At 38.8% G+C, this 24,241-nt stretch overlaps 3 protein-coding genes and 1 long non-coding RNA gene across 7 annotated transcripts; 1 reads left to right on the top strand and 3 right to left on the bottom strand.

Annotated features, from left to right (window-relative positions):
* The first annotated feature begins 6,863 nt into the window (after window positions 1-6,863).
* LOC121757988 lies at window positions 6,864-7,650 on the top strand. Its single transcript, XR_006041297.1, has 2 exons — window positions 6,864-6,970; window positions 7,426-7,650. It is a non-coding gene; the product is annotated as an uncharacterized LOC121757988 (long non-coding RNA).
* Window positions 7,651-8,374: 724 nt separating this feature from the next.
* LOC121759700 (pentatricopeptide repeat-containing protein At1g79080, chloroplastic-like) lies at window positions 8,375-10,769 on the bottom strand. The gene has a single exon (XM_042155379.1). It carries the CDS (start codon window positions 10,572-10,574, stop codon window positions 8,871-8,873), a length of 1,704 nt encoding a protein of 567 aa, XP_042011313.1. The 5' UTR covers window positions 10,575-10,769; the 3' UTR covers window positions 8,375-8,870.
* A 376-nt stretch (window positions 10,770-11,145) lies between these two features.
* Window positions 11,146-17,514, bottom strand: LOC121759733 (WD repeat-containing protein 75-like). The gene is made up of 16 exons (XM_042155416.1): window positions 17,344-17,514; window positions 17,076-17,261; window positions 16,555-16,725; window positions 15,525-15,930; window positions 15,253-15,371; window positions 15,091-15,168; window positions 14,720-14,860; window positions 14,179-14,223; window positions 13,862-14,028; window positions 13,599-13,677; window positions 13,424-13,509; window positions 13,198-13,327; window positions 12,958-13,105; window positions 12,422-12,576; window positions 11,702-11,876; window positions 11,146-11,586 (listed from the first exon to the last, which is right to left on the bottom strand). The coding sequence occupies exons 1-16, from the start codon at window positions 17,461-17,463 to the stop codon at window positions 11,384-11,386; spliced, it is 2,409 nt and encodes an 802-aa protein (XP_042011350.1). The 5' UTR covers window positions 17,464-17,514; the 3' UTR covers window positions 11,146-11,383.
* A 2,870-nt stretch (window positions 17,515-20,384) lies between these two features.
* On the bottom strand, window positions 20,385-23,972 carry LOC121758897 (cyclin-dependent kinase G-2-like). 4 transcript variants are annotated; one of them, XM_042154329.1, is made up of 7 exons: window positions 23,635-23,972; window positions 21,719-23,392; window positions 21,428-21,563; window positions 21,211-21,299; window positions 20,905-21,016; window positions 20,718-20,824; window positions 20,385-20,632 (listed from the first exon to the last, which is right to left on the bottom strand). In XM_042154329.1, the coding sequence occupies exons 2-7, from the start codon at window positions 23,206-23,208 to the stop codon at window positions 20,530-20,532; spliced, it is 2,037 nt and encodes a 678-aa protein (XP_042010263.1). In that variant the 5' UTR covers window positions 23,209-23,392; window positions 23,635-23,972; the 3' UTR covers window positions 20,385-20,529. The 4 variants fall into 4 exon arrangements, 2 of the variants coding, with proteins under 2 accessions (XP_042010263.1, XP_042010262.1); XM_042154328.1 differs by having other exon boundaries at window positions 21,719-23,972; XR_006041574.1 differs by lacking the exon at window positions 20,385-20,632 and adding an exon at window positions 21,104-21,126 and having other exon boundaries at window positions 21,719-23,972.
* Window positions 23,973-24,241: the final 269 nt, after the last annotated feature.

Genomic DNA, 24,241 nt, shown 5'->3' with positions numbered 1-24,241 from the left:
TTTTTATTCAGATTATTCAACATGTATTTTCCCTATTATACCAAGATAATGCAAAGATTATAATTCCACATTAATTTACTAGTAATGCCACCATTTCTGAATATATTTGCTATGAGTAAAAAAGAGGATTAACATCCCAACATTTCTTGTTCCAATAACACATAAAGTAACTTTGAACGTATAGATCAAACCTTTTATCTATGCATCTTAAAATATGTGCGTAAATAGATTCTCACGGATATGAAACTTTAACTGGAATAAAAAATGCGCGTAAATAGATTAATAAATTAATTATTATAGATAAGGTTATGTTGCATTGTAATTACTTGTGGAAAAAAAAAATTAAATAAATTGAATTAAATAATAAAGTATGTGACATCTCTGATCCAAACATGCATCAATATAAATATGTGCATTATAATTTTGTTATTTTGTAGTAGTATAACTGATATATTAAATGGGCAGTAATATTTTTGTAGTAATAGATAAAAAAATGGTCATGTATAATCCCAAGGTAGTTGAATCATTTTTTTTTTAATATTGAGATATTAAATGGGTGGTAATCATTCATATTTTACTATAAACCAATATAAAAAAGTGGAGCACATATTCTACTAACTTTTTCAATCACTATTCTTTACATTTTTTAAAATTCAAGCTCACACCAAATGTGACTCATATTGTGGGACGAGGGGATTAATAATGATTGATGTAGCATGCAAATGTTTTCTCATAAGTGCAAAGTTATGTACTCCATCTATCATAATAGATTGCACACTTGAGTAGTGACACATAATTTAGGAAATTCTGTTTTGTGTGTTTTTATTGAGAAAAAAATGCTCAAAACCAACATAGAGTGACGAGCAAGATAGTTCTACAAAAAACCAAAGTCGACAACAACAAACAAATACTTCCTCCGTTCCTTGTTAATTGAGGCGTTTATTTTCGGCACGAAGTTTAAGAATAGTGTTAAGTGAATGGTGAATAAAGTAATAGAGAATAAAGTCAGAGAGACAAAGAAAGAATAAAGGTAATATATTGTTACTTTTTGCCAAAAATTGAAATGACTCAATTAACTTGGAACTTACAAAAATAGTAAAATGACTCTATCAACATGGAACGGAGGGAGTAACACACAAGAGCTAGGTGACCTGCAACAAAGCCACAAGACAAACCCAACTCAACATGGAAACCAACAAACCAACGAGTAAGACACCAAAACAAGAAAGTAAAACCAACTAGTAAGGAAGACCAACCAATTGTGTACACTTGACTAAATAATAGTCATTCGGCTTGGTGGCAATGAGAAGCTTGAACACCTTCCTTTCACCCAATACCCAAGACGTCATAAAAGTCTTCTCTTTTTCAGCTCCCAATTCAGGTGAAACTTTTGAAATGTTATTTTGTTATGGATGTCCCAAATAGACCAAAGAATGATGTAAACATAGAGATCCAAAATTTTTTTGTCAAGCTTTCGAACCGGGGTTCCAAGTCAATGTATCTTTGGGAAGACAGAAGGGGTTATTGCATTAGTCACAACAAAAATACCAGAGGATGTTTGATAGGGTCCTCGATCTAGCAAATCTCGCAGAATATCATCTCCAATATTTTAGCGTATCTTTTATTTTAGTTAGTTGTCTTTATTTATTTTCCATATCTTTTGTAATCTTTTATTTTGATTATGTTTCTTGATTAGCAAGACATGTGTTAGGGTTTAGAATTCTATATAATAGAATTCTATCGTATTTCAAATGATTGAGAAATAAAGTTAATTACTTGTTCTCATTCCCGGTTCTGCCGGAAGTCGCCCCCTAGCACCTCAACTAGGGTTTATCTTGTTCTTCGTTTCGCTACAAATCGTTGGTGCTCTATTCCGATAGATCAAGGGTCTATCAACTGGTGCTTCCATTGATTTACTCCTCCTCCATAAAAATCTCTCAAAACTGACGACTCATGACAAAATCATCACAATCTCAATCCATACTTCAATCATCACAACCACGCAGCCACAACCGCCACCAACATACTTCTTTCACTAGTTCGATGATGATGGAAACAGCAGCCAACAGACAAATTGAGGAAACCCTTGCCAAACTGTCAGGCTCAGTCACCGTCGCTAGAGTGAAGGAGCCTCCAGACCACCAACTAATCGCAACGCCTATGCGCGGTTGGTCGTTCCTTCCATCGGTCACAAAAGCACCGCTTGTGCCGGAAGCCCTATCACGCCTCCGTCTAAAATCACCACGTTTTGACGGAGAGAATGCCTCGGATTGGATTAATAAGATCCAAACGTACTACAACCACAATTACACACCATTAGATGATCGTCTTTATCTTACACAATATTTATTTGATCCACCAGCATCAGATTGGATGGAGTATTGGGTGGAAAATAACAAAGGAAAGAGCTGGGATGACTTCTTGTTGGCCTTAAAGCAGAGATTCGATCCTGATTTGTACGACTACGTCGGTCGATTGGCCACTCTCCGGCAAACTTCTACCGTCGAATCCTATCAAGCATCGTTCGAATCATTACTACAAAAGGCTTCACACATCGGGGATGCGACGCTATCCTCTTTGTTCATTGCGGTCCTCAAATCTCCGCTGAAACAAGTAGTACTCATGCGACGGCCTAGCACGCTAGAGGAAACTTTCGCCATCGCCCAGAAATTAGACCGGCGGTAACCCAACCGCACAACGGCATTTCCAGTTGTGAACCGGGAGCCCAATCGCCCGCCACCGCAGCAAAATGAGGATGTCACACAAGAGGTATTTGCTCCGGAATTCTTTAAAGAGGCAGTTTCATGTGTAGTTGATGAGAATCTGTTAGATGTTCTACCTTCAAATGAGTTTATGGATTTTTCGTTTGGAGGTGGAATCGGTTGAGAATGATGTCCTTGTTGGCATAGATTACATGTTGAACTCTAGTAGGGTACCCGACGTGAAGAATGCCTGGGGCGATTGTGCGGCGACGAGGCAGAAGATTCACACATCGTCGATCTCGTTGAATCTTGAGTTTGAGAGCCCAAAGCTTCTTTCGAATCAACCTGAATTAATTGCGAATATTTTACACACATGGAATGATGATATGGGACTGTCCTACCGAACAGTCGACTCCGCATCATCTTTGAAGATGCTTCGAAATCGCATGGCAGACCCCGACGACGATTACATAGATGTTTCGAATGTTGTTCGCCAGCGATATGATCCATCTTACTACACGATTTATTTAGAAGAAATAAGTGAATATAATCTTCATGAGGATGAGCATGGGAAGGATTATGCTCAATGTGATTTGTATGATGCCGCAACGACTTACACAGATAGGTTCTCGATGGAGATAGTGGATGAGACATTGTTTAAAGTTGGGGAACTTGAACAAGTTAATGATCCGATGATTGCTAAAATTGATGAAACTCGGGATATTAATTGTGGTCATGGCAACAAAGCTCAAACTATTAGGGCGGCAGAGGAGAGTGAATTGGATTGCGAGGATGCTGAAGGCCCGATGAACATTGCAGACATGAGTGATTTCTGTTAGGAGAAAGGTTATCATACCAGAGTTTGGACTGGGTTAGTGCGTAGTGCGGTGGCTTATGGGATGCAGATGGATGTTTTCTATGATAGCAGCGGTATGAAGACATTTCAATTGTTCAGATTGACCCCTCCGTCGTCTCCGTCTCTTCTCCAGCCCCCATATTCACTAGTGTATTTTCCCGTTTTATCAAGAAGGGAGAAGCAACCATTCTTTTCAGCTGCTATGAATGAGCTTCTTGTGGTGGATGTTAACATCTCCTTGTGTAATTTAATCGGAGTCGAGCAAAAGCTAACTCAAGCTGTTCTTGGGAGGGAATTCCATGTGAGTTTGGGAAAGACTGTTCCAACTCAAGTGCACCAGCGAGACTCACAAGTAGCTATGCTTCGGCAGAAACTACAGTCTCATATGAGATATTGGTATAGGATGAATTTTGCCAAATTGAAGGCTTTTGTAAATGGTGATTGTACGTGGATCTTTATGTCATGGGATGTTATTGGAGCTGGCTTGGCTGGAATCCAGAAGCAAATCAAGTTGGTTGCTAGTTTGGCAGTGGCTATAATAGATATTATTAGTCTACATGAGGGAACACTTGTTTATTTCTTTGAGATTGAGAGAAATGCTTTGGAAAAGGAGGTTTCAACTACTTTTACGATTTTGACTCCCGATGACATAGTTCTTATGAACATTTTTGGTGTAGTTTCAAAATATGATATCATAGCTGGTGGAATTGGGATTGCTCTTCCAAGGGTGTCTGTTGTTGGCTGTCTTGTAGATACTAATGTGGACCAAGTACCAAAATTTTTTGAAGGTAAGAAGACCTACTTTGAATCCTGTTACATTAAAGCTACGGAGGCGGGATACGAGTTTAGCTATTCTTATTTTGTCTTCCACCTTGAGGGCAAGGTGGTTTTCAACCGTGGGGGAGTTGATAGGGTCCTCGATCTAGCAAATCTCGCAGAAGATCATCTCCAATATTTTAGCGTATCTTTTATTTTAGTTAGTTGTCTTTATTTATTTTCCATATCTTTTGTAATCTTTTATTTTAATTATGTTTCTTGATTAGCAAGACATGTGTTAGGGTTTAGAATTCTATATAATAGAATTCTATCGTATTTCAAATAATTGAGAAATAAAGTTAATTACTTGTTCTCATTCCCGGTTCTGGCGGAAGTCGCCCCCTAGCACCTCAACTAGGGTTTATCTTGTTCTTCGTTTCACTACAAATCGTTGGTGCTCTAGTACGATAGATCGAGGGTCTATCAATGTTGGAGACCTTGCAGCAGAAAAAGATGAGTTCAATAGACTCAATTTCTTCATTACAAAGTAAACAGAGATCATCTTCGACTCATTTGACGTCCATTCTAAAGAGTCTTTCTTTGGTATTAAGTCTTGAAATATAAACCAACAAATGAGTTGTGCTCGTGGTGGAGCAAGGGTCCTCCACACATTCCTTCATGTTTCAGCGTCTACATCTCGATCACATGAGTTTGTTAACCTGCAAAACGAAGCTAGAAACCGAAAAGATGTTTGATTTATCAAAAAACCAAATCTTCTCATCACTTGTGTTTTCCCTCACGGTAAAATGGGCCACGACAACGTAGAGATATCCCCAACTGCCTCCTCTTCCCAAGCAAATAGATTCTTCCATCATTTAAAATCTCCATCTCGAAGACCTGTTTTCCCACTCTCTCATATCCTTAATATAGTTATCTTTCTGCTTGAATAGCGTCAAGAGTTTAGGGAAAAGAATCTTTAGGCATTCCTCACTCGCTCAAAGGTCGTGTCAGAATCATGTTTGAGCACCATCGCCTACCTTCACATGCACTCCTCTCATTGCCACTTCTTAAATTGCTTTGTTGAAGTTCTTGAAGCTTGGTAGTTGCCCTTAAATACTTGTTCAGCTCTTACTATCCATTCTATGGAAATCCACAAGGCATTTGATATAATGGTTGGCGACGATGATCTTCTTACATAAGTATTCTTGGTCATTCGCAAAACTCAAGGACCATTTGAACAAGAGGGCAATATTTTCAACGAAAATATTGCCCACTCCCAATCCTCCTTTATCCACTGGTTTCTGAATGGTATCCCAAGCAATCACAGCATTCCTTCGTTGACCCTCATTGTTTTCCCAAAAGAACCTTCTTTGGAGCTGAATAATGCGTTTAGCCACCGTCTTAGGTATACAAAACAAACTTAGGTAGTACGATGACAGGTTGTTTAGAACAGATTTGATGATGACCAACCTGCCTGCCTTTGATAAACTTCTAGCTTTCAATAAGGGCAATCTTTTTTCTACTTTATCAATAACTGGTTATCACGTTTGAGCCTTATGTGGTTCAGCACCAAGTGGAATGCCAAGATACATGATGGGCAGCATGGATGCTCCTCACCTTAGAATTTTGAGGGCTTCTTCAACCCATTTATATTAATGTGTGGGAAAAAAATTTCTAAATAAAGAAATGTGACATCTTCTGTTAGATAACCTAAAAAACAAATTGTCGGTAAGAAGAGCAAATTTTCCACATTTTCATCGTGAACTTCATTGTATACATAAACAATGCATAGAGGTTATTTCATCCAACATCTTCGTCATTGACCGCGAGGTCAATTTCGCCAACATCCTCATAGTAATATATAATACTCCCTCCGTCCCATAGTAGATGTCACACTTGGAGATTGACACGAGATTTTAAGAGGTGTTGTTTTGTGTGTTAAGTGGAAAGAGAAAATAATATATTTATATTAATGTGAGAGGGAATTTTTTCCAAAAAGGAAATGTGACATCTTTTGTGGGACAAACTAAAAAGGAAAGTGTGACATCTACTATGAGACGAAGGGAGTAATAGAAAGGATATTAAAAATTAAATATAAATTATAAATAGAAAATGATCCCAACACATTATCAGCTGCCCGGAGCGACAAAAAAATGGGGCGGGGGAAAAAATATTGAGACCTACAATAATGCCGCAAAACTTGGCTGCTCCAATGGCCACAAAATGCGGCCTTATTGCTAATGCTCTTATATTCAAAACGACATCATATAACTGTCTACGTCATCACATTAATGCATATTGATATTACTATTCATTAACATTACTAAAAAAAATACATACACGTGCAAATTTAGAATCAACTTTGCCCAAAAAAACACTCATGAGACAAACTTTAGAAGATGTGAGCTAAATAATAATTTGATTAAATTGCCTGATTTATAAGCCCCATTTAGTATTTGGGCCTACGAGTTAATTGAAATAGGTCAAGGCCCATACCAAGTAAACGGGTTCAGAAAATTCGGATCCCTTATAAATACCGAATTCGACGCTCTAACTCTCTGTGGGTGGCTGCGCCGATACCAAAAAGATTTCTTCAACACTCGTAAAGAGAGGGCATAAGTTGTAGCTAAATCTTCGAGCAGACATGAGGGCTAAGGTAATTCTCCTTCTGTCTCGATCTGTTGTTTTATTTTAATTTGAATTTGTGCTCGTTGAATTCCTTTATCATCCGCAGTCTCCATTCGCAATTATCGCACCGATACTATATGTTTGTGATTCAGTTTGTGTGTTGATTCTATTTCTGATGCTTGTCTAGTGTTTAGGCGTGCGATGTGAAAATTTGTTGCTGTTTTAATCAGTTAATGTAGCTGCTATTCTGATTCCGTTTGAAAACCGATTTATGATTTTTTTTTGGCAATTGAGAGTTTAGGTTGGATACGCATCGATCTATTTTCATTTGTTGTGCTTAATTAGCTTGAATTGAATGCGAGATTGTTTGTTTTTTATGCCCTAAAATTGATCCATTGTAGTTTTGTTTCTTTGATTTAAGATATGTGGTAATGGTAGAGTGAATTTCTCTGGAATTTGAGATGTATGTTGTGGTTTTTGCAGTGGAAGAAGAAGAGAATGAGGAGGTTGAAGAGGAAGCGCCGAAAGATGAGGCAGAGATCTAAGTAGAGAAAGGCTTGTTTTTTTTTGCAGTGGTTTACTTTGCAAGAATGACTTCCTAGTCTTATAAAACTCTTTACCTTCTTATCTAGTTTTGGTTTATTGAAAAACATGAGACTTGTTTTGTCCATGCTTAATTAATGTTATGGTTCAAGACTATTGCTTCAATATCTCAACCTTACTACTATTTCATCATATTTTTCATTTCATGTGTTCTAGATTTGAGTTTTTAAGGTGTTGTTAGATAATGGTGATATAATTATTGCAATTCAAGTTTATACACGTGTTTGTGTTAGAGAGGGAGAGATTGGGTGTTTCCCACCACGATTAATGGTGGATACAATTTTGATTGGGTTGGGTTTTGCTTAAAATTTGTTTCTTGTTGTCTTTGTGAGTGTTTTCGAATCCTATTATTTACATCAGTTGTGCTATTTGTATTTATATTTCTAGAGTAATATGTATGATTCCATTGCTTGTTTTTAGTGTATTATTGTTAAAATTGTTAAGTAATTGGCGATACAATGCTTACTATTTGACAAAGGTGTGTATATATTTGTGTGTGTGTGTGTGAGAGAGAGAGAGAGGTAAATTATGCTTTGGTCATGTATAATTATTGCTACCTTATTGGTTTTGTTAGTGTTTTCATCTCCTGTGGTTTACATCACTTGTCACGCCAAGAAGGTTTTAGTGTTTTCATCTCCCATGGTTTACATCAATTGCCACGCCAAGAAGGTTTTTCTAGTGTGCTCTGTTTGTAGTTGCAATGTCAGAGAAAATATGTACTCTTATTACTACTTTTCTACTCCTATATTACTAATTACTAGTATTTCACAATGTAATGGCAGACTAATTGAACAAAAATACAACAAAAGTAAATATGGGACTTCTAAACTTGATCAAAATCAAAACATTGCAAAATTTGGAGAGAACATGTCTATTCGTTTGCCAATGTTGTAAATTGAGTGGCAGGAATCCAGACACTTACAAAGAGGGTTTCAAAGACCCTTAATATAATTTCATAATGAAGGCCATAGTATAATTTGACCAAACTTGTATAATTTGACCAAACTTGTATAATTTGACCAAACTTGTCCATTTTGTAGAATGAATATAATCTTCAAGATACTAAATCAAATCCCCAATGAAATCTAAAACTCATATTCCTATTCCTATTCCTATTCCTATTCCTATTCCTATTCCTATTCCTATTCAAGCTCAGTGGAATCTAAACCTCTGATCCATGCCTCGACATTGTAGGCCTAAGGTTGTAGTAAATCAGAAACTAAACCTTCTTCTCCTCCTCCTCTATCCACCACCACAATGAGTAATGTACACGACGAAATACACAAAAAGAATCACCAAATTCTTTTGCTATGCCATCAACTTGTTCAATCAAGTTGCCCGGAAAGGCCATCGAGATCGTATTGCATCGCAAGTCTTTTCACAGTATTGCGGCTCATGACTTGCCTCGAATGCAGCTCCTTCAAGAGCGCAGCTGCCAGATCCCTTTCTTGTTCGTATATAATCCCTTCGACTATGATGGTATATGTCGTCTCATTAGGCATCTGCCCCTTCTCAATCATCATCTCGAACACCTCCAGAGACAAGTCCGTTCTCTGGCATTTGCACAGCCCGAGCACCAGTGCGTTGTAATTGTCCACACTAGGCTGATAGCCGTTCTCTTCCATCACCCTCAAAACAGCAATGGCAGCACACAACATCCTCTCCAAACACAGCCCTCTGATCAGTGATGAGTATGTGTAGGAGTCGGGAGTAAATCCACACGAGGTCATCTCATACAGCAGCTGAAACGCTGGATACGTGTTGCCCTTCCTGCACAGGCCCGAGACCACATTCCTATAGAAGTCATGGATCGATGAGTCCTGCTTATTCCTCAGGCTCTGGAGGATGGAGAACGCCTCTTTCACCATCCCCTCGTAGCAGAGCACAGCAACCGCGTTGTATGTTCCCTCGTTAGCGCTGCAGTTCCTGAAAACCATCTGATCAAGACACTTCACCACAGCATCCACATTCCTCTCCTTACAGAGGCGTTCGAGGATGGGATTATAGCTCGCAGCATTAGGCCTGAAGCTGCCATCCCGGAACAGGTCATCCAAGACCTCAAGCGCCTGATCAGTCCGTCCATGGAGGGCGAGCGAGCCAATCAGAATGTTGTACGTGACAATGGATGGTGCGCGGTCATCACCAACCATCTCCGCAAGAAGCTCGTTCGCATCCTCCCACCACCCCTCGTTGCACAAGCTCCTCAACAGAATGTTGTAGCTCACAACATTAGGGTTAAACCCCATAGAAGGCAAATCCCTAAATAGCTGCATTGCCTCCTCAACTCTATCTTCCTTGCACAAACCAGTCAACAACACATTGTAGCTCACCAAATTAGGGTTCCCACCCTTGGAAATTATGTCATTCAATAGCTCCATCGCCTCGTCCACGCCTCTCTCCTTATACGCCGCCTCAAGCAAAATCGAATACGTGAATGCATTCGGCACCAGCCCCTTGTGCATCAACCTCTCCACAAACTGCAAACTCTTATTCAAATTCCCACACATACAAAGCCCTCTCACCAACGAATTATACGTCACCGTATTGGTAGGATATCCGTACTCCTCCATTGTTTCGACTAGCTGCATCGCGTGCCCTACATTCCCCCTCCTGCACAAATGATTCACCAGAAAAGTATACGCGGAAGCATCGGGAATGCTGCCCGATTTCACCATCATCTCCATAACCTTGGTAGCTTTCCTCACTTTATTGGTCTTGCATAGATCATACAAGAGCTGAGTGGCGCTAGAAACATCAGGCTTGTGCCCCTTCTCCACCATGTATTCCAAATATAGAAACGCATCGTTTACCCTAAGTTCTCTAGTCCTCGCGTCGGCTCGGCCAGATCTCCAATTCGGCAGCGTGAAGACGCTGGCGATGGGAGGTATGGCGGTCTGAGATGAAGATAAGGCTTTGTTAAACGAGAGAGAGTGAAATTTCGGTACCTGCGCGCGGAAGCTTGAGGAATTTCCAGTACGTTGTAGCGATGGATTTGTGATTGGAGAAGATGAATGGAAGAGAATCGCCATGGATTATATAAAACCGTAAATAGCTGAATATCAATTCTGCTTAGAGGTGTTCTCATGGAACAAAATCAATCAGCAATTTGCAGTTTTTGAGGCTTACATGAGATGATCAAATCCTGGCTTCCACCAGCAGATTGATAGGCGGGGTTTAAACTTATTGAAAGAGAGAAATGATAAAACAAAGGATGAAATGAGCCATGGGAATTCAGTTCCATGTCTCGTGTTATCCAAAACTCTCGTTCCTCTTTGGGTTAGCGCTGGGCCTCAAATTGGGTAATTGGGCTTAGGCCCAGTTAACTCCACCATTTTCTGATATTCCACAGATTTTAGTGAATTAAGGAATTTTCGTTAGAGATTATCTGCAGAATAGTTGGCCAAATGTCGAGATCAATTAAATGAAATTTGCTAAGTAAATTACTGTTGGAATACTACTTTAGAAAAAAATGGATAAAGTCAACACTCAATCTCATAAAAACTGTATCTCATAGATCATTATAAATATTTTTTTCATGTTAAATAAATCTATAACTTATATAACGACCAAGTATACAATTTTTCAAAAAAAAAAAGAAAAGAAAAGAAAATGAAATTTAATATATTATAAATTAAAAACAGTACATATTCTAGTTTCCAAAATTCTACAATTCTGCAGTTATAGCTATTTTAACACCTCAACTTGATCAGGTAGAGCGTTACACAAACAAAATCGTATACCGGAGCAAAACCCTCCAGCTCCTTCCCTTCCGCATTGTCATAGAAGGTGCAAGCTCACGATTACTTAACCGAAAACACAGTTAAGTACGAATAATGGCCTATTCCACAACACCAGACCTCCTCTCCAACAACGATTCTAGGAAGTCTGAGCATAACTTGGGCAGGGGAGGAAGAGCATGAGACGGTCCACTAAATATACCTTTCCAGGTTTTTCCCGATGGCATTGATGGGAATGCGGTCTGATCTGCTTTCAAGCTGAACTCTGGCAACTCACCATACACTGATGCATACCCGTGTGTATCTGATCAAATGAAACCAAGAGGCTTCGTTAGTGTGAATCCATAGTCGATCACAACTTAGTTTGATCAAATGAAACCCTAAACCCATGCTGTAACAAGAGAAATCCAAATCCTCACCTGTTTCATCAAGGTTAGTAAAGCCTCGTTGACGAGAAATGTCTTGCTCACTATGTGGGTTCAAGAGAACATACTCACGAGCACCATTAATATAAGCAAGTACTTCATCTGTGGCTTTTGTTCCGGAAACTTTGTCTTCATCTGAACTGACAAATGAAAGACCTCCTCCTTGAGCCTGAAATAGTAATTTGCAATATACGATTACTAAACAACTTTATGATTAAAATGCTACCCCGAAGTGTCCAGCCAAAGGCTTAAATTATCCTTTCATTAAATAACAGTCCATCCATAGAAAACGAAATGGCGAATGGATTTCATAATGAGATTGATAAGACTCCAAATCCATAACAAATCACACAACCAACAACAGATTTGCATTCATGGTTACTGGTTTTAATTTGAAATGCAACCTAGGTTTCATTTATACAGATTTCAAACTCCTGTCTCCATTTGACAATTCCCATCGAGCGTTTGCAAGGTAAATTAAAGCTACAAATGAATGTAACAAATCTAACTATTTCTTTAGATAAGAATTTTGCCAGTGGCAACTCTGTTAACAGCTATTACACTGCATATATACACACCACACCTTAACAAACAGAAACCAAAGAAAAAAAACTAGTAATGCAAAATTTCAATTAATCAATTTGGCAGAAAAGGAGCAACAGATAAAAGAAGAAATAGTATAAATAGAACAAAAATATAAGACAGAAGAGCCACCTTGCTCACAAACCACACCGACAAGGGAACTGCTTTTTCTGCATTGAACAACAAAATCATATCCTCTGCATGCTGTGATGATTTATCCGCTGATCCATTTGGCTTAGTTCGAGCAAGAACGGCGAACGTGCAATCGTCCATCGAACAAGTGATTGCTGCACAAGATACATGATATCTTACTGATGAAAAAGACAAGTATTATACCTAATAAGAAAACCTTTACAGTAAGTAGCAGGCTGTTGACTACAATAACAGAATAAAGAACAACTAAAAGAATGCAATGGTTTATTTCAACATACCACTATTGACTAGCAATAATAGGCTTAGTGAAGTAAAAGGTCAAACCAGAATACTAAAATACCCAAGACACAAGAACAAGTTAAAACCAATCGATTTGGTAACAGTGCAAGACGTTAGTAGGTTGTCGACATAATAGCTTATCAAACTTAAATAGAACCCCATTATTCCCATGAAGCTTGATAACCTGCAAACATGGTAAGAAAATGAGATAGTCTTGAAGGAACCCACGCACTTACCCTCTATGTCAAGCCTGTAGGACCAAGCTGCGCACAGCTTCGACATACTCCACACAGTCAATTGTGGATTTGAGCTTTTTGACCCTCGTGAAGCAGAAGCAGATACAAGATATTCGGACTTCCCAACGAATGTAAGATTAGTAATTGGCTGTAGAAATACACAAGTCTAGTTAGTACAAATCTACTCCAGGGCACATCCAAAAATTAGGTAAACCAACTCCAGATACAGTTAGAAATGACCTCTAGACTATCCCCAATTACAGCCAACAGCGTGTTCCTATCTGGATCCCACAAGGTAATGACTTTGTCTGCAGCAACAGCGAGGACAGACCCGTCACTGGAAAATGCCGCAGTAGACATAGGCTTCTTCCTGCCAAAAACAATATATTCTTAATATGAGGCATCCATGAGATGCATTGGATCTTCTAGCCATAAGAATCATGGATAAATGTCAAATGGAATTTACTTGTATGATCCAACAGCATGACATGTCCAGCCACTCCTTTGAACAGTCTCATCCTTAGGGGTGAGCGCATGCCTATGCACCCACACCTGCAAGGCGGGAAATTCATAAATAATTAGGATGTGTGAAAAGTGAAAAATGGCAGGCATATGTTGAAAAATGAAAAGCACTTATCTACCTTAAAATCTCCACCATGTGATGAACTGACAGCCATGTTGCCAGTTGGTCGGAAAGCTATGCATGAGATCTCAGCATCTCTGTGCCAATTATTGCAAGAAGCATGAAACCGTTAGGTGATTGAGCGCCACATATTAATCAATCTCAGCCACCAGAAAAGAAATGAGCATAACTTGTCATAATTGAAAAAACCAAAATAGTTTAATTGCATTGCATCTACAAAATAGTATTAGGATACAACTCTAAACAATTAAGAAGGTAAACCTGTGGGGTTCATATATGACAGTGGACAAGCTAATTTGTTTTTTCTGTGAACCACACGCCCAGAACTTAAGAGTCACAAGGCTACCTATTCCTTCTTCAGGAAGTCTGGTTTCAACAGTGCACATGGTAGAACCATCTCGAGAAAGAGCTACCAAATTCACTTTTACCTGGCCAAATGAAGGTGGAATAAATTTATTATATCAAGAGACTTGAAATATTCCCAAGAAGATAAGGTATGACCAAAGTGAAGTGCACATAGTAAAATGGTAAAATGCAAGAGTTTCTAAAACTAGGGAACGAAAAAGAAAGCTCTTTACCGTAATTTCATCACCAGGCTGATGGTTTCGCTCACAGATTTGCACCTGCAAACATACGAAGTCAAGACGATACCTTCTAAAAGCAACTGCAGAAAATAATTATTAAATAGCAGTCACCAAGGAAGATATGGCAGAACAACCTTCTGAAATACAATCACTCGATGAACAAATAAACAAGTCTTTAACTGTTGTAAAACCATTGAACCAAATTGTTTCTTCAAAGCACATTCAACACCCAGGAATAGTATATAAGATTACTCAATGAACAAATCAAAAGTCTCTTATCATATCTCAAAACTAATACTCCAATGACCCATCTCAAATCATACTCGTGCAAAAAAGATACATCATGTTGCTCTACACCGTCCACCCCTCTAAAAATGTAAAAAAGAAAAAAAGCGGAGAAAGAAAGAAATGCAAAGAGAGAACAAACATTAATGCAAGACACTAATCCAGACATTCCAGAGATCTTCAGCAACGTACAACTTCCACCAATTTACAATTAAGCCAAGGCAAATAACATATCTCATGCCACACTCACCTGAGAAATCTCACGATCATCAAACAAACTGTAAAGTTGGACACGGTAGTTCTCTGCAGGTACTGCAATCAAGCCAGCAGTGGGATTGAAAACAACAACCGAGCCAAATCCCTCATACATATCCATATGTGAACTTGGAAGCTGACATAAACAAGGGAAAAATGTAATTTTATATGCAAACTGACCCGTGCAGCTTTACTATGTGTTACAGAACAATAAAGGTATCATGCAACTTCGCATCTCTTGTCCCTAACAACCCTTGTTAAAATGTGCAAATATCGTGATATAGTTGATACGAGAGAGAATGCTCCTTTTTCTAAACAATGTCATTACTTATCAATAACTAAGATCATTAACTTTAAGGAACAAACCTTGATCCCCGAAATGGACCGCAAGATCTCCATCGAAGGCATTCTAAGAAGTTGAATTTGATTATCTGCGCATGATATCTGAAAATTTACAGTTCAGAAGTCATTCTATGAAGCATTATGAAGTTGTGAGAAAGAACAATCCAAGTATCTTATAATTCTTACAGATGATAATGTAGGGTCTGGAGAATTGATGAAATACAGAAGTGGGGATCCAATCCTTGGAAGGAACTTTTTCTTTCCAGTAACTAACTGCCAAACAACCAAAACTCCTTCTTTTCCACCTGGTAAGACCCAAAACCTTAAAAACAGGCGTATTCCATATTACCCAGATGCAAGAAAACTATACAAAGACTACCCAGCAGTAAAAATTTCACCAGTCATAGCAGGCGCTTGCTTCCACCGGATAAATCAGTACTAACAGTCACATACAATACCTGAGTACAAATAAGCACCATCGGAAGAGAAGAAGAGCACTTTCACTTCTGAAGAATGCCAATGCCATGTGGTACATGAATCTGCATCATCGGTATCCCTCACTCCAGGCCTATCCTCTCCGTCCGTGTTCATTTGGCCATTAGATGACTTACTATTGGAGAATGTTTCACGCCCAACACCTCTCCATAGTAAGATCCTTCCAGTGACATCGCCTGCTGCTACCACCCTCTCATTCGGATGAAAAGCCATGGTAGTAATTGACCTTGTATGATGTAATCTGACTTTCTTGTAACCAACATGCTCGGAATCTTTTGCAGGTATTTCCCATATACGGAGCTTGCGCTTTTCACACGTTCCAATGTACTTCCCTGACGGACTAATGGTTACATAACCTGGTTTCCGAGTCTGTCAGAAAACCAAGTTGTTACTTACTTAAAGAGGGCAATGCAGAAGTTATAGAATCATTTATTACATGTCATTACATTTTCCTAACAACATACAGAGTTCAAACAAAATATGTACAAACCAAATAGTATATTCTTATTGGTTTCAATTTGTAAAGTACACAATATCTAGCTCTATTTGTAATTGTGCCAGAGGTGCTTGGAATCTTCGGATATGCTTCTGATGTACAGTCAAGCATAGTGTCCAGAATATACCACTTCATGGGTAATAAGTATATAAATAAAAATACAAAGACAGTTGCATCAAATCCTATAAAAGTCTTGCACATTTATGATGTTTCTAGCTATCAGGTAATGAATCTAGTGAAAACAATCAATCATATGCTTTAAGTTATAAACATATAGTCCTTGTTTGACGAACCAAGTCAAACTATAGTAACTTTATTAATACTAATAAGACGAGGTTATTGGAAGTCTTCTTTGGACATTCGTGGTGAACTCAACTTATTAAGTGATAAGAGTTTCTTATAAATGTTCAATACCAAATTATATGCAAATTATTGCTTCGTATGATCATCACAATAGTACTAGAAATTAAACCGAAAGCAAACCAACTCAAAAGCACCTCAGCTAGAGTAACTCCACCAACTAAGCATGACTTCGTAAGGTTACATTTCTTTATACCAAAAGAGCTTGGTTTTCCTTCCTGTTTCACATCCTCGGTAGAGATATAAGCATAAAGATCAGGAAGCTTGCCAGTGCTGTCAGTTCTCTGGCAGAATAGACTTGTGATCACCTGGAATTGGCGACAGCATGTTAGAGTCATGATACAGATATTTAGTCATTGAGTCATCGCGCATAACTAATTAATTCAAAATATTTTTGTCCCATGTTATATTGCCTACCCACAGTCTAAACAGATTAATAGACATGCACACACTGTAATTCAATGCTGTAACTGATATTCGAGATAAGTGGCACATACAACATGTATAATTTTCTAATTCACTCCACTCAGGATAATATTATTGCCCATTCTTGACAACCCTCAACCAAAAGACAATAACATGGACAACACTGCATTCAGAAACACCTCTATTCAAACGATCAAAATGCAAAAGTAAATATCAATCTGAAAACAATCACCATAGAGTGAATTCGGAACCGAATGTCAATAGTCTTCATCAATTCCGGTGCGGCAAAGTCCCAGTACTTGATCTTCCCATCGAGGGAAGACGTCCAGCAATAGCACAAGACTTTACTTGCCGGATTAGTAGCCGGAACGACTATAACCGAAGTCACCTGCGCCTCGTGCCCTTCCAACTCACAAGTCTGGAATACATTAAAATAAAGCCATGAGGATTCGATTTTACAGTGTGTAGAAGAAAGCAATCAAAAATAAATAAATTGGAACCTGTAAACCAGTGGAGGTGCTGAAAACAGAGACGGTGTTTCCGGTGCAAACAAGGAGTCGCTTGGCGTCATTTGAGAACGCCGGCGGCGACGAGACGAAGCTCTTTCCGCCTGTAAACATTTTCCTATGCTGTGTGAAGAAACGAGGGAGGGTTTAGGCTTTGAATATAAACCCTAGCCCCCAATAATTTGTACCGGTTATTATTTTAAATAATGCTATGTTTTATACAATTACTATTAAATTTATTTCGAATAAATCGAATATTTAAATGTATCTATCAATATAGTAGTACTATATAAAAAAAGTTTTGGGTAAAATTACATAGTTGCCATTCAGCGGGAAATTTTGTCCGGGAGTTAGAGTGTCCACAATGGTGGACAAATGACAATAGCCGCGCACGCCATAGCCACAAAAACACCTCCACAACCACAACTTATCCAAACCAATAGACAGCTACGCCACAACCACAAATTATATTATATTATCAATTATTGATATATTTTAATTGCACTAGAACAAAATAAATTGGATAAAAATAAATAGCATGGGATGGAGTGAAAAAAATGAATTGGAAATAGATATTTTATAGAAATAAATTCAGAAAAAAAATAAAATAAATTCGTCCATACCATTGGTAAACTTTGGAAGACCACGACTGACCTGTGATGAGATTTTTAAATGTTAGGGGCCTCTACTGTTACAAGGTGAAAAGTTATGGCCCTTTTGTGCCGTTCACTCTCTTTCTTTTATCATTGATTTTAAGGTTTTTTTTTGTTTTCCTTTTTTTTTTCTCTTTTTGGATTTTCTGTTTGCTATTGTCAGGGGCAAAAAAATGCATAACATTATTATTATAGTGCATTTAATTGGAGTACAATTTAAAAAGAAAATAAAAGTAAACTGCAAAAAACACAAAGTTTTGGATATCCCATCGATTTGGTTATCAAAATTTGCATTAAATTACATGGTAATTCCTTAGTTTCATTATGGTGTAGTATGAGTTAACATAGGATGTAGTAGTTTTCCAAAATTCAACATAACAAATGCTAGTAAACTTTAAAGTTATTTTGAACTTGTACCTTTGAATTCTACTACTCCCTCCGTATTCAAAAAATAGAAACATTTGGACGATACGAGTTTTAATGCACAATTGGTAAAGTAAATTAAAAGAATTGGTAAAGTAAGAGAAATGAAATAAAAAAATGAGTAAAGTAAGAGAGAGGAAGAGAAAAGTAGTGAAAATATAGTTAGTAGATTGTGTGGTTGTCCAAAACAAAAAAAAATCTAAAGTTTCTATTTTTATAGAATGATTCAAAATGAAAATAGGTGTTATTTTTTAAAAACGGACGGAGTATGTTTTAGGCAAAAGCGCCAAAAATCTTGCATGTGAAAGTTTTCCTACAAAGATGCAACAGGATAAAGAGATGAAACATCTCCCCTTATCCGATTTTGATTGGTCACTAAGAGCATCTCCAATAGCGGCGAGCGCACCGGCTCGTCGATTTGTGGCGCTCGCCGGTCCGCTCACCGAACTATTGCAGCCGGTGAGCGCCAAATCGGCGAGAAAAACGGCGAGTGCACGTCGATTTCCGAGCGCTCGCTGATGCGCTGGCCGCTATTGCAGGCTCCCGATCGACGAGCGAATTTTTTTTTAATTTTTGAAACACTATATATACGCGATTTGTACGTCATTTTCATTCGCACCACTTGTTTTAACGAGTACTTTCTATCTTAATTTTTGTACAAGATCAACAACGCGAAATGAGTAACGCGGGTGGTAGTAGTAGTGGTAGTGGTGGGATGCTGAGGAGTACGAACGGCGTTTGAACGAACATTTGGATGCATATACGTCCCGAAAGATAGACCGGCTGTTACAACAGGCCTTGCAGCCGGCGATACCTCGACCCGTTGTCCACCGCCGAGCAGTGATTGACCGGGATCACGTAGCTGCACATCAGCTGCTATATGACGACTACTTCGCACCGGATCCGCGGTTTAACGCCAACCTTTTCAGGCGGCGTTTTAGGATGAGCAGGGCCCTGCTTATGCATATTGTTGACGCTTTGGAGCGTCGATATAAGTGTTTCCGCTTCAGGCACGATGCGTCTAGTAGACCCGGCCACACACCTATTTAAAAGTGCACTGCGGCAATCAGACAGCTGGCCTACGGAGGCGCGACAGACATGTGGGACGAGTACCTCCACATCGGCAAGACAACTGCCCTTGAATGTATGAAGTATTTCTGTCAGGGCGTGGTTGAAATATTCGGTAATCAGTACCTTCGAAGCCCTACCCCCGAAAACTGTCAGGAGCTGATGCAGATGCACGGGGTGAAGCATGGGTTCCCGGGTATGTTATATGATCTCTTCTTCTTCTTCTTTGTCGAGCCATAGTGATGAGATCCCTTTATTGGTAAGACTGCAAAACTTGTTCGATGAGTTCTGTTTATAAAATGATACTAGTAGTATAAAAAACTAACATTCTTTTTTTAAGAGAAAAAACCCACTAAATTGAAGAATCAAAATATCCCCAACAAAATTTGTAATGAGTACTAAAATTATTACTTCCTCTGTTAGTTAGTGGTGGAATCATTTTACCATTTTGGTACGTTTTATAATAATTGAGTCATTTCCCTTTTTAGTATAGAAGTCTACACGTTTTTTCTCACTTACTTTTTCCTCTCTCATACTATGTTCTCTCTACTTTTTCCTCTCTCACACTCTATTATCTTGTAATTTAATACATTACACATATTTTTCTTAATCTTCGTGCCGAAAAGAAATAAAACGAAGGAAGCTTGAAAGATGCAACCTCCAACAAAAGTACTAGTAATTTCCACCCACTTTTCTTCTGTTTCCCTGGATTTCCCTTGCTGGTAGATTCATGAAAAGGTAAAACTAGTTCTATTTAAATATTCACAATCAATCTTCAACTTTTGTTCATTACTTGCACATTAACCCAAAAAGAGGAAATTTTGAAAACAGTGCCTGAACACGATGAAATTATAGAGTGTATATAGTGCTGACTGCTGAAGATAAAACAAATTTTTAGAAATCTCTCCATATATTAAATGAATAATACAACTGAACAAGCTCTGCAAATTGAGATATTGAAATATGAGATGCAACTTTTAATATGAGAAAAAGAAAAGGTTAAATTTTTAACTTTTTTTAGAACATATAGATTATGCTATTGACTAAAGAGACCACCATTGCTAATTTCTCCTTGTTGCAACTCCTTTCTCCGCTGCTCTTCCAATGGGTCAGGACTCTTCATTACTCTTCGCGTTCTCCTAAAATCACATTAAAAAAGCGAGAAAAAAAAGTGTGAAAAATCAAGATTTCAAGCATGTAAGAAATCCATGATCAGGCGAATACCTGTCTTGTGCACCGTGAGCAGGAAATGTAGGCATAAACTCCTTCGACTTCGGAAGAGGAACTTCACGGAACCATTCATGATTAAGAGCTGCTTTAGCAGTGATTCGCTGCACGGTTTTCACATTCAAGATAAGATACTCATTCAATCTTCTGGAATATAAATGCAAATAATGTAATAGGAAAATACCTTATCAGGATCGTATGTTATAAGCCTGTTCAGTAGGTCGAATCCAGCATCAGAGAGCACAAGCGACCCAGTGAAAGACGTTGCTGGGAACTTCCTCCTCAGTAGGTTATACCTGAAACAATTGTTGGTGGTTAGAAGCAGCAGAAAATCTAACTCAACCAACTTAAACTGTCACCAATCTGAAGCCTGAAGGCCACACCAGAATCACCCAAAGCCGGAAGCCTGGGAAACAATGGCAAAAGAAAAGAAGATAAATATTTGAGATCAACTGAGTAAAAATTGCATAAACAAGATATGCATACTTACTTATGCTTCACAAAGTTGACCTTCACTCCGGGGAGTTCTGAAAATCCGGGCCAGATCGTCTCATTTGGAGTGCCGAGGATCCTGAATATCTGCAGTTTCACACCAAAACAATATACTTAGACCACATTAGATTAATTACCCAGCACTAGGTCACCAGTTTCTCATGTGTAATATACAATAAACGATGACATTTCTGTATGAGCAGAGGTAGATTTACCTTGTCCAGTTGCTCAACCTCTGTCTTCCCATTGAATAGTGGTTCCTTTGATAATAGCTCAGCCATGATACACCCCAGAGACCACATATCTATTGCCGTGGAATATAGTTTGGCACCCATAAGAAGTTCCGGCGCCCTGAAAGTGAACATATTTTTTTTATTCCGATTGAACCAGACCTAAAAGATGGAGACATGGAATGCAAATAACCAAAATTAAAGCAGTAAAACAAAGGATAAACTGCCCTCGCCCCACCCCAAAGTCGAAATGTGATGGCTATAAATGATGCTAACCTATACCAAAGGGTGACTACCAAATGGGTATATGGTTTCAAAGGGCTGCCATACTGACGAGCTAGACCAAAGTCACAAATCTTCAGCTCACCACGATTGTTTAAGAGCAGATTGGAAGTTTTAAGATCTCGGTGAAGTACCCAGTTGTCATGGAGATACTTGACGCCTTCTAAAAGCTGGAGCATCAGGCATTTAACTTCACTTTGACTAAAAGGTTGCTTCATAGTCTCCATCAATGCTTTAAGATCATGTTCCATGTACTCCATAACCATAAAAATGCTATCAAGGTTGCTTCCCACAACCACTTCTTTGACATCCACAATTGAGGGGTAATCAAAAGATAGAAGAATGTTTATTTCCCGGAGTGAGGTTAAGGGAAACCCTTCTCTCTCTTTCTCCATCTTGACCTTCTTCAAAGCAACAATTTCTCCAGTTTTCTTATCCTTGGCCCTAAACACGACCCCGTAAGTACCCTCGTCTATCTTGTTGAGTCTCTCGAACTCGTCAACACTTCTGCAAGCTTGAAGCATATTAACACTCCTTTGCGGGGGTTGTGCTGGATCTGTTAAAATAGGAGAGTCTGGATAGTCCTCAGATTCAGATTCAGGCTCGTTTATGCGAGAACCATCACGATTGTAATCATCACCAGTCTCCATGGGATCATTATTGTCATCATTGTCTTGGTAACTATCTCTACTGGAAGATCTAACACGTTCCTCTGACCTTGAGGACCTCCCTCTAGCCGTTTCAGAGCCTTGTCTGGCCAGCCCAATTTCTGGACTTACTGATTTACTATGCTCTGAACAGGATTTGCTCCTTGGTTTAGGCATACTTTCATTGTCAGAAATCTCACCTTCATCAGATGGAGACTCAGCATCACTAGCCCAACGAGAAGATACTATGGTTCGTGTGGGAGCATAATCATCTTCATCTACTTCCCCCATTCCCATGCTATTAACCCTCTGATCTCCTTCATGTTGCAGTGAATATGTTTCGGCAGGGACTTCAGCTGTACCAGATCTCAATCCACCACCGGAAAGTGATGCTTCTAAATTAATCTCACAGTCATTAATTTCACCATCATCTGCGGGGGCTGAAGTCTTTTCATTGTTACTAGGTTTAGGCTGAGGAGACTGGTAATGAGACTTGAGCAATTCGGGTGATTCAATGATAGGATTAGGTGCAGTATCCAACGTACTCCTACTCTTGATTGCTGCATTTGTCTCCCTATCATATCTATCCCAAATAATTGGCGAGAACTTCCGCTTCCTGGTCTGCTGAGGAGATAACCACCTAGAAGTTTTCATATTTTTTGAATCAGTTTCTCTACTAGCTATCATTCCCAAATCATCTGCCTCGTCAGACCCATCACTATAAAGCTCTCCCGGCTCTCGATCCACAGCTACTACTGCAGGCTCGCATTTCCTTCGCTCACCACCACTACTTCCAGAATCACTTCGACTAGAAGTGGAGGGGTATCCACCATTCATTTCTGTGGCATCCTTCTGTCTGAGCTTGCCCTTATCTTCAAGGCTAGCTCGATCCTGAGCCTGTAGCTGACCCTTCTCATAGTCCCGAGCTCCATTCCCATCCAGTTCATAATCCCCTCTTCTAATTCCATTTTCCTTCTTCAATGTCTCAACTTCACTCTCGCAGCCCCTATATTCATTTTCTCTGTAACCACCACGTTTTCCAGCAGCCATGAATGTATAAATATTCGAATTCGTCGAAAAATAACAAAAACTCAAACCACCTAATATTATATTTTTCCTTACAAAAAAACACTAAATCCCCAAATTCAATACAACAGCTAAGGAATACAGAATCGAATCGCAAAAGGAAGCAAAACAACTACTATATCTCCATTTTAAAACTCAAAACTCAACACAGATCTGAAACAACATGAAAACCCATACCACAAACACCAAGCGCCTCACCAATCAATAGCCTTCCAATTTCCTTTTTTTTTCAATTTTTTCCTAACAATACCAAACAAACAAATTGAAAGATACAAAGAACTCCAGATGTCATGCGAGAATTGCCGACCGAAACAGAAAGCCTAGAAATACAAACGCTAAATGACCTTCCTCAGTCCTTCCACTCTCCACGTCCAAAATCAGAGACTTTACCGATCAATCAATCGGAGCGAGGCGAAGCTTGCGGCGGCGCTCGGATAATTCTCTAGCGATGAACTCTGGAGGCGGCGGAGATACAGCCAAATGTAGAAGGAAAGAGTGAGTCGCCTAAAGCGTTGAAAGAGAGTCTAATTATTGCTTCTCTTTTGCTATTTAATTGTTTTTTTGTGGATCGGTTTGCGCTTTCGCTTTCAAATCTTGACCGTTCAAACAGCCCGCGCAATTTATTTTAATAAAAAAAGAATTTAACTTCAAATTACAAATATGGAGTAGATATTAAAAATAATTTAATATGTTATGATAGTTTAAATTCATAAGATATAGGGAGAGATAGAACAAGCATTGAATTTGTTTGTAGTTCCAATACAGAAAGAGCAAGAAAAGAATT

The sequence above is a fragment of the Salvia splendens genome, chromosome 12 (genome assembly GCF_004379255.2).
Source record: "Salvia splendens isolate huo1 chromosome 12, SspV2, whole genome shotgun sequence".
NCBI lineage: Eukaryota > Viridiplantae > Streptophyta > Magnoliopsida > Lamiales > Lamiaceae > Salvia > Salvia splendens.
The sequence above is the reverse complement of the archived record's forward strand: the minus strand, read 5'-3'. Positions and strand labels throughout refer to the sequence as shown.